The sequence below is a fragment of the Eretmochelys imbricata genome, chromosome 3 (genome assembly GCF_965152235.1).
Source record: "Eretmochelys imbricata isolate rEreImb1 chromosome 3, rEreImb1.hap1, whole genome shotgun sequence".
Classification (NCBI taxonomy): Eukaryota; Metazoa; Chordata; order Testudines; family Cheloniidae; genus Eretmochelys; species Eretmochelys imbricata.
In genome coordinates this window covers 18,078,940-18,092,656 of record NC_135574.1, presented here as the reverse complement: position 1 = coordinate 18,092,656, position 13,717 = coordinate 18,078,940, and the positions used below count along the sequence as shown (strand labels likewise).

The 13,717-nt window shown below is 44.1% G+C and overlaps 1 protein-coding gene across 2 annotated transcripts in view; it reads right to left on the bottom strand.

Moving 5' to 3' along the window:
* Positions 1 to 13,717, bottom strand: part of ITSN2 (intersectin 2) — a 126,884-nt gene that overhangs the window by 3,024 nt on the left and 110,143 nt on the right. For both annotated transcript variants that reach the window (XM_077812446.1, XM_077812447.1), the window contains exons 30-38: positions 12,929 to 13,035; positions 9,570 to 9,753; positions 8,236 to 8,334; positions 7,867 to 8,034; positions 6,876 to 7,088; positions 5,779 to 5,900; positions 1,544 to 1,626; positions 1,151 to 1,234; positions 561 to 734 (exon numbers count right to left, since the gene is read on the bottom strand). In XM_077812446.1, the coding sequence (XP_077668572.1) occupies positions 561 to 734; positions 1,151 to 1,234; positions 1,544 to 1,626; positions 5,779 to 5,900; positions 6,876 to 7,088; positions 7,867 to 8,034; positions 8,236 to 8,334; positions 9,570 to 9,753; positions 12,929 to 13,035 (1,234 nt within the window). The remainder of the gene's footprint in view (positions 1 to 560; positions 735 to 1,150; positions 1,235 to 1,543; positions 1,627 to 5,778; positions 5,901 to 6,875; positions 7,089 to 7,866; positions 8,035 to 8,235; positions 8,335 to 9,569; positions 9,754 to 12,928; positions 13,036 to 13,717) is intronic.

Below are 13,717 nucleotides of genomic sequence, written 5' to 3'. Positions count from 1 at the left end.
CTTTCACCCTGACAACCTCATGCATACTGCTATAGTACACAGTAGTACCGCATGTATAAAAATAAGGTTCTACCTTGAAATGTCACTAAAAATGGCACTGGGAGGTCCCCTGTTTATTGTGAATTAATGATTTCCATATCAAATGTGCTCAGCTTACAGGTAAAAAAAATGGTTTTTGTAACTGCCAGCTCTGCCAATGTAACCTGGGATCTGAGACTCAAGCTGACTTCTTTCTCATGCATCACAACCAGCAATGAAAGGAACACATTCTGCCTTCAGTGACACTTCTGCAGCCCCATTTTCCTCCAGGGGCTTAGACAGGTGTAACAGACTGAAAAGAAACACTTCTGTTGCTGATGGACAAGACCGAATAGAATCCAGCTTGATCACCCAGAGTTGTGTTGACTTTGCAGGGCTAACATACCTAGTGAGTAAGAAAGTGTCTTTTTCTCAGAGTGGGACCACATGTTAAGCCCTTGTGGCTATTTGGGAGGAAAACATGCAGCACAATCAAAATGATCAGAGAATTCTCCATGTCCTGAAAAAATGTTTATACCTACCATCAGGTGAGAACTGATCCCGGTCAAACATGGTGATACACAGCACATCCTGATAAAGGTCCTTAATAAAGAACTGACAATTGAAGTTCCACTTAGGGTTCAAAGTGTCCTGCAGCGTCCTGGTTGAATAGCTCTGCGATCCCATGCTGATTTCACAATACGGATTGCTTTTCCCTAAGCATAGGACAAATGGTGAAATGCTTTTCCCTAAGCAGATCTAGTACTGAAGAGTCTTTATTAATAGGAACACACAAAAGAGCCAGACCACAGCCAAGGCGCTCTCACGTTTCTCTTGTTCTTCATCTTATTCTTCAAAGTAAAAGTCTTCCTCAGAGGCTGGATTTACACAACTGTACAGCCCAATACAAAAACCTCTCACCTATTGTGACTGCTCTTTGAAGGTGCATTCTGCACTGCAATCCCAAAAGCTTGGATTAGGCAACAATTTATTCACTAGTACAGCAGAAAGATGTCACCCCATTGCATCCCTGAGAGCCACCCCTGTCACTGAAATCTGCACTTTTGCCTGACTCAATGAACTCTTAACCCGCCTCTCTGAATATACTAGCCTTCCACCCCTAAATTATTACCATTAGGTTTACAGGCTTTCAGCTCTGTAGCTTCAATCACATGTACCATCAAGCGTCCTATCCCTGAGCTCTTCTGTGAGCGTGCTGGAAAAGAAAATCAGAATTAATAAACAGCTTGACAGTACAAATAAAACTGGCAACAATATTACTTTAATTTGTCCCATTTGGAACAAGTGATGTAGTCAGTTGATATGTAGAGACCCCTTCTATTAATACACGAGTTACACACTCAGCCATTCAATAGCACCTACACTCCCAGTCAAGAGTTAATCATTTGGAAGAGGGACATTAGCTCAACCACCTTGGAAGCTGCTTCCTCAAGAGAAGACTCTGAAATCCTTCCAGGCACACGAGAGCCCTGCACCCTTTTAGGCCAGTGCCCACATTTTGTACCTTGATAAGCTTTTTCACGTTTCTTCTTCTCGGTTTCAATATACTGCTCTGATGCTCCTTTGATCTTCTGGACCCAGGCCGTCCTGTGAAAATTAATCCCTGCAGAGTCACTTTGGAGCCAAGAATCTTGCTTGTTATTCCAGCAACACTTAATAAATCTCACGGTCTTTAATTCAAGTCACATTTTTTTGTTCCCTTCTTTTGAGATGAGCTGATCTGAGGTCTCCTTGACCACAAGGATCCCACCATCATCTATTCATTTGATGTAAAATTATGGCTAACTGTAAATGGATTACATCCAGGAACAAAGACTGTAGCCAGTCCTTACAGGACGGGGGACTCTGTCCTGGGAAGCAGCGACTCTGAAAAAGATTTGGGGGTTGTAGCAGATAATCAGCTGAACATGACCTCCCAGTGTGACATGGCCAAAAAAGCTCATGTGATCCTGAGATGCATAAACAGGAATCTCAAGCACAAGTAGAGAGGTTATTTTACCTCTGTATTTGGCACTGGTGCGACTGCTGCTGGAATAGTGGTGCCCACAATTCAAGAAGGATGTTGATAAATTGGAAGGGGTTCAGAGAAGAGCCATGAGAACAATTATGAGACTGGAGAACCTGCTTCATAGTGATATACCAGTTAGACTGAGCTCTTGGAGTCTAACAAAGCGAAGGTTAGGCTGTGCTCTCTCCTTTATGGGCTTTGTGAAGGTGCCTCTGTGGCCATCTTTGGAGTAAGGGGACCTAGCAAAGGCTTGGTCCATTGCCCCCAACTACCATGTGAAATCATCCGAAAAATGGTCTCTTGCCTACCCGACCCAGCCTAAAGCAGTGGCACCAGCCCTCTCCTTAGCTGGTATGTGTGCTCTGGTACTGGTATGTGGGGTGTGTAGAGATGAGTGGCGTGAATCTCATGGAGGCTGAGAATTTTGCAATCGGTTTTATGGAGAACAATTTTTTTAGTGTAATTTAAACCTTCTCCAAAGGGTCTCAGTTTTATGCAATATGTTGGTCTAGACAAAGAGAAGCCCGTGCTAATTATGCATCAGGAAAAGGACTAAAAATTAGGCTGGCACATGTGGGTAGCCTATACATGAGATATTACACACAAAACCACTATGTTAAAAAAAACATTATTAAGATTGCAAAGTCAAGCACTCAAGAGTTAGGAAATGCAACAGTTAGGGTTGCTTGTGCACCCTTAGGTCAGTCCCCTTGTTTGTCTACTCTACATTATGATACGGTCTTTAACTTTTTGATCACATACTACTTTTTCCTCAGGACCTCTAACTTTTGAGTGGTTGACATTGCATCCTTAACAATTTTCTTTTAACATTATTTTTGTGTTTAATTTCCTAGGTTTTGAAAAAAGCAAACTGAAAAAAATGAATTCCACTAGCTGGCATCATATGATACATGGGTCATCAGTAGGGTTGAAACCTTTAGATCCATCACATAGACCTCTTCCACTTCAGCTAATGGCGTTACAGATAGCAGTAATAAGTTTCAGAGTAACAGCCGTGTTAGTCTGTATTCGCAAAAAGAAAAGGAGTACTTGTGGCACCTTAGAGACTAACCAATTTATTTGAGCATGAGCTTTCGTGAGCTACAGCTCACTTCATCGGATGCATACCGTGGAAACTGCAGCAGACTTTATATACACACAGAGAATATGAAACAATACCTCCTCCCACCCCACTGTCCTGCTGGTAATAGCTTATCTAAAGTGATCATCAAGTTGGGCCATTTCCAGCACAAATCCAGGTTTTCTCACCCTCCCCCCCCCACACATACAAACAGCAGGAGAGTGAGTTTGTGTGTGTGTGTGTGTCCCCGGGGAAAAAAAAAAAAAAGGGCGGGGGGGGGAGGGAGAAAGCCTGGATTTGTGCTGGACATGGCCCACCTTGATTACCATGCACATTGTAGGGAGAGTGGTCGCTTTGGATGAGCTATTACCAGCAGGAGAGTGAGTTTGTGTGTGTGTTTTTTGGAGGGGGGTGAGGGGGTGAGAGAACCTGGATTTGTGCAGGAAATGGCCCACCTTGATTATCATGCACATTGTGTAGAGAGTTGTCACTTTGGATGGGCTATTACCAGCAGGAGAGTGAGTTTGTGTGTGGGGGGGTGGAGGGTGAGAAAACCTGGATTTGTGCTGGAAATGGCCCAACTTGATGATCACTTTAGATAAGCTATTACCAGCAGGACAGTGGGGTGGGAGGAGGTATTGTTTTATGATCTCTGTGTGTATATAAAGTCTGCTGCAGTTTCCACGGTATGCATCCGATGAAGTGAGCTGTAGCTCACGAAAGCTCATGCTCAAATAAATTGGTTAGTCTCTAAGGTGCCACAAGTACTCCTTTTCTTTCAGTAATAAGTTGTCATCCTCTGTGTGGAACAGCACTAGAGGGAATTGGACACACTGCCAGTGGGTTACACAGATATTTGCTGACAGCAGAGATATGGTGAGACTCAGGGATTTTGGGTTCCATTCCAGGCTCTAGAAGGGAGTGTGCTCTTATGGGCACAGATTCTTCTACCTACTCTGCAAAGCTTGACCCCTTCTGTCCCATCCCCCCTCAAACCTGTCTGTTAGAGGGCAACCCCAGCCTAGATCATGCTCCTGTGGCAGACCACCTCAGTTTCCCTTCTTCAGAGTCCCCAGTAACTCCACACCAGGGTCTCTTGCCTCAAGAATACCCCTCCTAGTGGCTAGTTTATTACAAAACATTGATTGCACAAACAATCCAAAACGTAGGTCCCAAAACATAGTTCATGTAGCACCACAGTGCAAGTGGTCTATCAAATACACCTCATCCATTGACCTAACAAATACCACATCCCAGTGTCTTCTGCCACACCCAGACTCTGTCCATCCTCTTCTGTCCCTCAGCCAGGACAGACACCACAGCCCTTCCAACTGGAGTGCAACCCTCCTCTTCCCAGAGCAAACCCCACAGCCTTTCTGGTGGGAGATCATCCTCACCAGGGAAGCATCCCTTACTCCCCCTGGCTCTCTCACTGTTTCCCCAGCTCCAGCTCTCCAGGTAAGGAGATGCCAGCGGATAAGTGACTTTGCTGCTCCTCTGCCTTCAGCCCTCTCTGGCCCTCAGCTTCGGCTCTCCAGCTTAGACATCAGGAGGCACCTCCCTCTGCTGCTGTGACTTTCAGTCCCTTTCAGCCCTCTGGATCTGGGAAGTCAGCCAGCGAACCCCTCTTGCTGCTCTCCTGCCTTCTCCCAGAAACCAACTACTGGTTCCTTCAGGGTCCTCTCAGTAATCCTTGTATTTGTCAACTCTCCCCTGCCCCTTTTCCTGGCTGATTCCTGCTGTCTCTGCCTCCAACTTACTAAATCTTCTCCCCGTAGAGCAAAGGTGACCTTATTTAAGCCCAATTAGGAGGCAGCTAATACGTCACACTTCCTCTTAAATGGTCAGTGTCACTCCGTGACTCTGTCCTTGTCCCAGTCCTGTCTTTTCTCCACCCTTAGATCCTTGTCCCAGTCTCATTCTCCTTCCTTCCTGAGTCCCAGTCTCACTCCTGAGGCTTCTGATCCCTGTCCCAGTCTCCTGGCCCAGCCAGCCCTCCTCATCCAACCTCAGTCCTCCTCCATCCAGCTTCTTGTTGCAGTCTCTTTGCCAAGCGAAAATGCTTCCCCATTATGAACTGCTAGCTCATATTAAATACTCAGTGGGATCATGGAACAAGCCGATTATCCTTTGAGACACCAGCCTTTCAGCAGCAAAAATGTAGCTAAGAGCTGATGGCTTATTACAAAGACCCCCCTCCTACACCAGCTTGTAACTCCACTGACTTCAAAGCAGTTCATCCTGATTTAGACCAGTATGATGAGGGCAAAACAGGCTCTCTCTATGTACTTGCAGGTGAGAAAATTATTTACAAGTCCACTGTGTGTTCTGAGTCCAGAAGGAAACCCCCTGAATTGACAGACAAATCTTTACAGACTTGGTAGGGAGCCAGCTCTTGGCTGAACGCTCACCATGGATCTTATCTAACACCCAGTGAGTCAACAGAAAGTTTCCCCATGCCTTCAGCTTGTCCATGTGTGTCTGAAGTGAGTTCTGCATGGTGTAAGCACTCCCACATTAGTGTACAGAGGAGTAATCTGTAGAAGTTCTGCTGCCCTTAAACTGCAACGAGCCACTGGAGTGTCTGGCTTAAACACTTTTTTCTTCCACCCACCGAGGTCCCAAAAGGCTCAGCATGTCTGGTACTCACCTCTCATTAATATTGTCTGTTTTTAGCGTGTAGACTCTGTCAATGTGGGAGATATGGAAAACTGGATCATCACTCGAAGGGTCGGTTGGCAATTTCACTAGGACTTCATTAAGGAAAAGAGGCTGAAAGACATACAGGAAAGGCAAACTTCGCTGTGGCAAACTCACTGTGATGATAAGCAGAAACAAAACTATGATATTTAAATACATCTTCTTTTGCTAAAGAAAGTGAACACCCCTCTCAGGACACCAGAAAAACAGAGAGATCAATATTTAAAGATTTTAGAAACTCTTTCTAGGACTAAGAGATAAACCAGAAAATACAGGGCTAAAACACACTCTTGGCTACCTAAGAAAACTGCTTTATGAAAAGGAGAGAGCTGTATAAGCAGTGAAACAGCATGGACGAATGCAAGACTGGGAAACAGGAGTTCCTGCTTTTTACTCCCAACTTTATCACAGACTTAGTGTGTGGCTTTGAGCAAACACTTAACCTCTCAGCATCTTGGGTTTCCTCCATCAGAAAATGAGCGTACTTGCCTACCCCCTTCAGGAGCACTGTGAGCACTCATTGGGAAGCATTCAGGGGTTGGACCCAGAGGCCCACATTTTCAAGTACAGGGGACTAAAGTTAGGCTCACAAGTCAACATTTAGGGTTCTAAACAAGTGGCCTAATTTTCAAAACCACTGAGCACCATGCACCTTGTTCTCAAAAATCAGTGAATGAATGAATATTAATGTGGATTTAAGAGGCTCACCTCAGGTTCCTGTTTCTGACCAGATTGGCCAGAGTACTGTGGAGGTACTCGACTATGAAGCAGAGAGAGGATTTTATAAAACTGATGCAAGGAGGGCTCTCTCTTCAGCATACTCACATTTCCTGAATAGGGGTTGTGTGTCCACTGAGAGAAAATCCCCACATAGTCAACGTTCAGTCCCAATGAATGAAAATTACACCCAATACAGTCGAGACTGTGCAATACTCAGTACAATCGTGAATAATCAAGCAGCACTAGATAATGTATCACCACAGAGAGAGAGAACAGGATTCCTATTAAGAGATCAAGAACTACTAATTTGCTTTTTAATTCACTCACCATTTTATACATTTTGAACTGAGAGTGGGACTTGGGGCTGAACAGTTTATCTGACCCTGAAGAAACAAACTGCTTGACCATGTAGGTAAGGAGCAGGAAGTCATTGAAGAGGAAGCCATATAGTTCCTTATTGCTCTTTGTTTTATAGAGCTTGCCGCTGTGCAGGAGCTTTCGGGGACCCAGGCAGTTTGTAATGGAGTTGAAAATCGGTTGCTAAGAGAGATATAATCAATATGTGAGTAGCAGCAGCAGCTGGATATTATGTACATCATTTCCTGATTGTCTTCAGAGTGATTATTGGTTATGACCCTCAAAATCCTACCTTCTTTGTTTAATGCAGGCAGAATTCTTGTGTATTTCCCCCAGTAGTTTATAGTACATGGGAAAGAATCCTAGCAAGTCTTAAGAGAAGTCAACTTCCTTATAGTCTGTAGTGGTTTCAGCCCTATTCTCAACGAAAAACATTAGTTTAGGGCTTTAAGACCACAAATTCAGGAGTCTGACTGGGCTGGTGAGCTGAAACTTTTCCCTAGTGGCTGCCATCTTGTGCTCGAGAATTAAGTTTAAAAATAGTTTCTAGGCTCTTACTGTTGTGAAGAAAAACTTCAAAAATGTGGACAAAGAGTAATACCACATAGGAACATCTGCCTCAGTTTGCTGGCAGCTTAAGCAAAATCTGAAGAGTGGGAAATTGCTTCAGTTAATATTAACTGAAGTTTAATGGTACAAGTTTAAAACGTCAGCAATTTCACTGCTGCTCAAAGCAGGCAAGAAAGGTGAGGGATAATCATATTATGGATATTCACACAATCTAGTGAGTGGCATCTCCCTTTGAGATCACAAGTGGGTAGAGCTCAGGTGATGTTAGCTGGCAGAACATGCTACCACCACTTATTTTTTCCTACCTGGTTTCTGTGTAAATTAACTTTAAAAGGCTCTACATTACACCCCTATCTATGCCAGCCACCCAAGCACTAGCTAAGCCAGTTACCTCAGCAAGTCCTTCACACTGTACATGGGACTGTATCCACTCCAGCCTGTCTGAGTTCTCTTTCTCACGCACGCCTTCATTAACTTGAGAACACAGCTCCTCTGCGCGTTCCAAGGCAAGCTTGAGATTACTGTGATCTGGGTGGTTTTCTGGGGTATTCTCCAGAATCTGGTTGGGATCAGAAGGGAGGAAACAGAAACAGACAGAGATAAAACCCAGGTAAGGATAGGCGCCAGATGTGATACACTTATAAGGAAATCCTTATTACATAACAATGCTTTCTCTGTTTTGCAACTGCAGTTATACTGATACCAAAATCAAATTTAAAATGCTAAAAGATTCAGAATTTTACAAACCCAGGATACTCACGCTCTTTATGAGCAGAGGGTAGCGTGTAATTCTTTGCATAGGTTTCAGCAGGAAGCTGGAGAGTGGCATTCCTTTACAGCGGGGGTCAGAGGCTAGTTTCTATGGTGTAATCCAGAGACATTGCATTACTGATCAAGAAATAAAAATAACTATTTGCATCACTGCACTGAACAGTGCCTGATGGAATGAATCTTCCCAGTTACTGCAAGAAATCCTAGAGCCGATCTAGGTGAAAAATCACAGTGCATTTACATTTAGAACCAATGGCAAAGAATGATAGAACTGTCATTCTACTGAGGGTATGTCTACTCTACACTTCAATTAAAAACCTGCGTCTGGCCCATGCCAGCTGACTCGGGGTCCCAGGGCTTGGGCTAAGGGGCTCTTTAATTGAGGTGTAGATGTTCAGGCTCGGGCTGGAGCCCAGGCTCTAGGACCATGTGAGGTGGGAGGGTCCCAGAACTAGGACTGCAGCCTGAGCCTGAACGTTTACACTGCAATTAAACAGCAGCACAGTCCCAGCCCCATGAGCTCCAGTCAGCTGCCACAAGCCTGCCACTGGTGGTTAATTTCAGTGTAGACAAACCTGAGACATTCTGCCAACATAAGCCAGGAAAGTGAAGTTCCTGTAGTCACCAAAACCCTATAATTTAAAGCTGACTTCGTTTTTATTTTACATAAGGATCCGGGAGAGTTTGTTTAAAAAAAAAAACAAACCTAAACTCTGTGTCAAATGTTTTGGTATTTTCCCCTTCGCTGCTGATTGTCCTTCATCAAAGACAACTCATCAGTAGAGCTGCAGCAGCAGTTCCTTACTCTTAGTTATTTTATGTAATGTTATGCTCTCTGTTAGCCTCATGGCGCATGTCTCACTTTTGTGAAGTCCTTGCACCTATAGCAATCACACAGTCCAAAACAGAACAATCCAGCAACAGCTCATTGATTTTGCCAGTTATACAGGGTGTTTAAAAGCCTTGCAGTCCAAATCAATCAACTCCAACCTCTTTTGTAGCATGAATCGTGAAAGAAAGGCAAACTCAAGCACTGTAACTTTGAAGGTGCAGCAACTATGCTGGATTAATGTGAAACAGTGAAATGGAAAATGGAATAAAACACTCGCAAGGGAACATGAAGAACACGTTCTACAGCAACTGTCACTGAATGTTAACACTATCCGCATATCAGATTCATAGGAAAGCAGAGGATTTTATCTATGCATGAAGGATTCTGAAGTCCTGGATTTTTCTGGTCAAGTCAACCTTTCGTTGGACAGGCTTTTGAACGTGCCCTGCCATCAAGGGAAAGGAAATCAGGATACAATATGAATAGAATACCTTTAAGAATTCTTTGAACTCTGTTTCTTCATCTGTTTTCCGTTGCAGCAATGCAGCTCCATTGAGCTGGCAACTGCAGAATCTGATATAGGCCTGCATGTGAGAGAGCTCGGCAGCCAGGATGTCCCCCATCATCTGCACCGGCATTTTTTCTCCTCCTGTCTTCTTACGCACACGCAGGGCTCTGCAGAGGAGAGAATTTCACAGTTTGACTCTGTAATGCAGAAGTGGCCTAATCCTGGAGTCTCAGAATTTCCATCTGTCAGACAGGTGGATTCTTGATTCCACTCAATATCATCGAGTTCCTACAGAAAAAAAACCTCCCTTCCAGAACTGTTAGGCTTCAGATGTATCACAAATCTGACTGAATGCTGGCACTGCATGCTGTACTGACAGACTTGAATAACAGATGTAGATTGCTGAGGAAGTGATATCTGAAACAATGGGAATACTCCCTCCCCTTCAAGGCGTTTTTGGACAAACAGTGCAACCACTGGCCTTCACAGACTTATAGACTTTAAGGTCAAAGAACGGACCATCATGATCATCCAGTTCAGGGGTTCTCAAAATATTTTTTGCTGGAATCCCCTTTGAAAATATTTCAGGTTGTGATGACCATTCCCCCCCAAAAAGTGGTGACTTCCCCCACCTCCCGCCATAGCATGTGCTGCGGCTTCTGTGCTGCGGCTGTCGGTGGCACTGCCTTCAGAGCTGGACACCCAGCCAGCAGCCGCCACTCTCAAGACCTTTCTACAATAGTCTGACCTTTTAGGTCCGATGTCCAGTTTGACAAATGCTGATCTAGTCGGATTTAACCCCGCACATGCCTACAGCATCATCCCATCATATAGTAAATAATTAACAGGTTTGTCATTGCAAAAATTCACTCTCAGAAAACTCTGAAAAACATGTTTCAGAGTAACAGCCGTGTTAGTCTGTATTCGCAAAAAGAAAAGGAGTACTTGTGGCACCTTAGAGACTAACCAATTTATTTGAGCATGAGCTTTCGTGAGCTACAGCTCACTTCATCAGATGCATACCGTGGAAACTGCAGCAGACTTTATATATACACAGAGAATATGAAACAATACCTCCTCCCACCCCACTGTCCTGCTGGTAATAGCTTATCTAAAGTAATCATCAGGTTAGGCCATTTCCAGCACAAATCCAGGTTTTCTCACCCTCCACCCCTCCACACTATTCAGGGGACACCATCACAGGGCCTAATAACATCAGCCACACTATCAGAGGCTCGTTCACCTGCACATCCACCAATGTGATTTATGCCATCATGTGCCAGCAATGCCCCTCTGCCATGTACATTGGTCAAACTGGACAGTCTCTACGTAAAAGAATAAATGGACACAAATCAGATGTCAAGAATTATAACATTCATAAACCAGTCGGAGAACACTTCAATCTCTCTGGTCACGCAATCACAGACATGAAGGTCGCTATCTTAAAACAAAAAAACTTCAAATCCAGACTCCAGCGAGAAACTGCTGAATTGGAATTCATTTGCAAATTGGATACTATTAATTTAGGCTTAAATAGAGACTGGGAATGGCTAAGTCATTATGCAAGGTAGCCTATTTCCTCTTGTTTTTTCCTACCACCCCCCCAAAAGGTTCTGGTTTAACTTGGATTTAAACTTGGAGAGTGGTCAGTTTGGATGAGCTATTACCAGCAGGAGAGTGAGTTTGTGTGTGTATGGGGGTGGGTTTTTGGAGGGGGGTGAGGGAGTGAGAGAACCTGGATTTGTGCAGGAAATGGCCTAACTTGATTATCATGCACATTGTGTAGAGAGTTGTCACTTTGGATGGGCTATCACCAGCAGGAGAGTGAATTTGTGTGGGGGGGTGGAGGGTGAGAAAACCTGGATTTGTGCTGGAAATGGCCTAACCTGATGATTACTTTAGATAAGCTATTACCAGCAGGACAGTGGGGTGGGAGGAGGTATTGTTTCATATTCTCTGTGTATATATAAAGTCTGCTGCAGTTTCCACGGTATGCATCTGATGAAGTGAGCTGTAACTCACGAAAGCTCATGCTCAAATAAATTGGTTAGTCTCTAAGGTGCCACAAGTACTCCTTTTCTTTCTGAAAAACATGTTATATATATATTTTCCTCACATATTCTATATTTCTAAGGCCCTCCGTTAAAAGTTCACCTGCTCCCGTTCTTTGTTCCTTTCCCTCTCATAACCCTTTCTTTGTGACATTATACTTAAATGCTCTGAATTGACATCGCAGGATTATCAAGTGGGAAATAATCAGCAGGAGCAAAAAAAAAAAAAAAAAAAAGGAGTACTTGTGGCACCTTAGAGACTAACCAATTTATCTGAGCATAAGCTTTCGTGAGCTACAGCTCACTTCATCGGATGCATACTGTGGAAAGTGTAGAAGATCTTTTTATACACACAAAGCATGAAAAAATACCTCCCCCCACCCCACTCTCCTGCTGGTAATAGCTTATCTAAAGTGATCATTCTCCTTACAATGTGTATGATAATCAAGGTGGGCCATTTCCAGCACAAATCCAGGGTTTAACAAGAACGTCTGGCGGGGGGGCAGGGGGGTAGGAAAAAACAAGGGGAAATAGGTTACCTTGCATAATGACTTAGCCACTCCCAGTCTCTATTCAAGCCTAAGTTAATTGTATCCAATTTGCAAATGAATTCCAATTCAACAGTCTCTCACTGGAGTCTGGATTTGAAGTTTTTTTGTTGTAATATCGCAACTTTCATGTCTGTAATCGCGTGACCAGAGAGATTGAAGTGTTCTCTGACTGGTTTATGAATGTTATAATTCTTGACATCTGATTTGTGTCCATTTATTCTTTTACGTAGAGACTGTCCAGTTTGACCAATGTACATGGCAGAGGGGCATTGCTGGCACATGATGGCATTATCACATTGATGGATGTGCAGGTGAACGAGCCTCTGAGGCAGGAGCAGAAACACTGAGGGCCTGTCTACACTTAAAATGCTACAGAGGCACAGCTGCGCTGCTGTAGCGCTTCAGTGTAGACACTACCTACGGTGATAGGAGGGATTCTCCTGTCGGCGCAGGTAATTCACCTGCCCGAGAGGCGGTAGTTAGGTCGATGGAGGACTTCTTCCATTGACCTAGCACCATCCACACGAGAACTTGGGTTGGCATAACTATGCCGCTCAGGGTTGTGGATTTTTCACATCCCTGATTGACGTATTATGCCAACCTAATTTTCTAGTGTCGACCACGCCTTACAAGAAAACCAGTTCCTGCCGAGTGGATTGGGAGAATACATTATCATTTTGGGGAAAGCTTAGACATTAGTGGGCTCTCTTTTAGGAGGCACACATGCTAGCTGTACTCACTTAAGTAACTTTGTATTAGACATTATGAGCTCCTTCCAGTTAACAAAGATCAATCCCATTTCTTCTTCTGTGAGACAGCCTGATTCAGCCATTCGTTTCTGGAAAACCTACAGTCAAAGAACAGACATGTGAGCAACTTCAAACACAGAGAAAGCAGAACATGGCCAGCTGTCTTTTCTTAAATGATTAATGGTCTGAAACTTAATGCACTGATGCATTCAGAACTTTGTGGTATCCACCCATTCATTTCTCCTGAGAATCACTGCAGACACGCAAGCTCTTTAATGGGATTTTTTTCCAGGTCACTTCCTACAGATGCTTCCTGTGTGTTCCTATGGTTGCCCCTTCTTCCAAAGCAATATTGCATTCTGACACTAGCATCACCTCTTTGCTAAGTGGTAGCAGGTGTCAGGGCCCTGCAGATGGGCTTCACCATGGCAAAAAAAATCAGTGAGGCAGAGTCTGGATATACTCAAACATAACTTCTTTTATTTACACATATACAGCCAGTCCCGGAACAGTGACAGTCAACTAGCATGCAGGTGAAGACCTTCTTTCAGGAAGCTCAGCCCAACACCAATGCCTGGTTTCCAGAGGGAAACTCTGCCTATCTAGATCTCTCTCGTAAGTACTTATATGGCTCCATATGGTCACACCGGAGGTTTATGGCGGAGCTGGGAAATGAGCCCAGCTCTTCCAGGTCCTAGGCTATCGCCCTAACCACAAACCATCCTTGCTTCAAGAATTTAATTTAATCAGAGCCCAGACAGGAGAGTATACTCTGCTGGT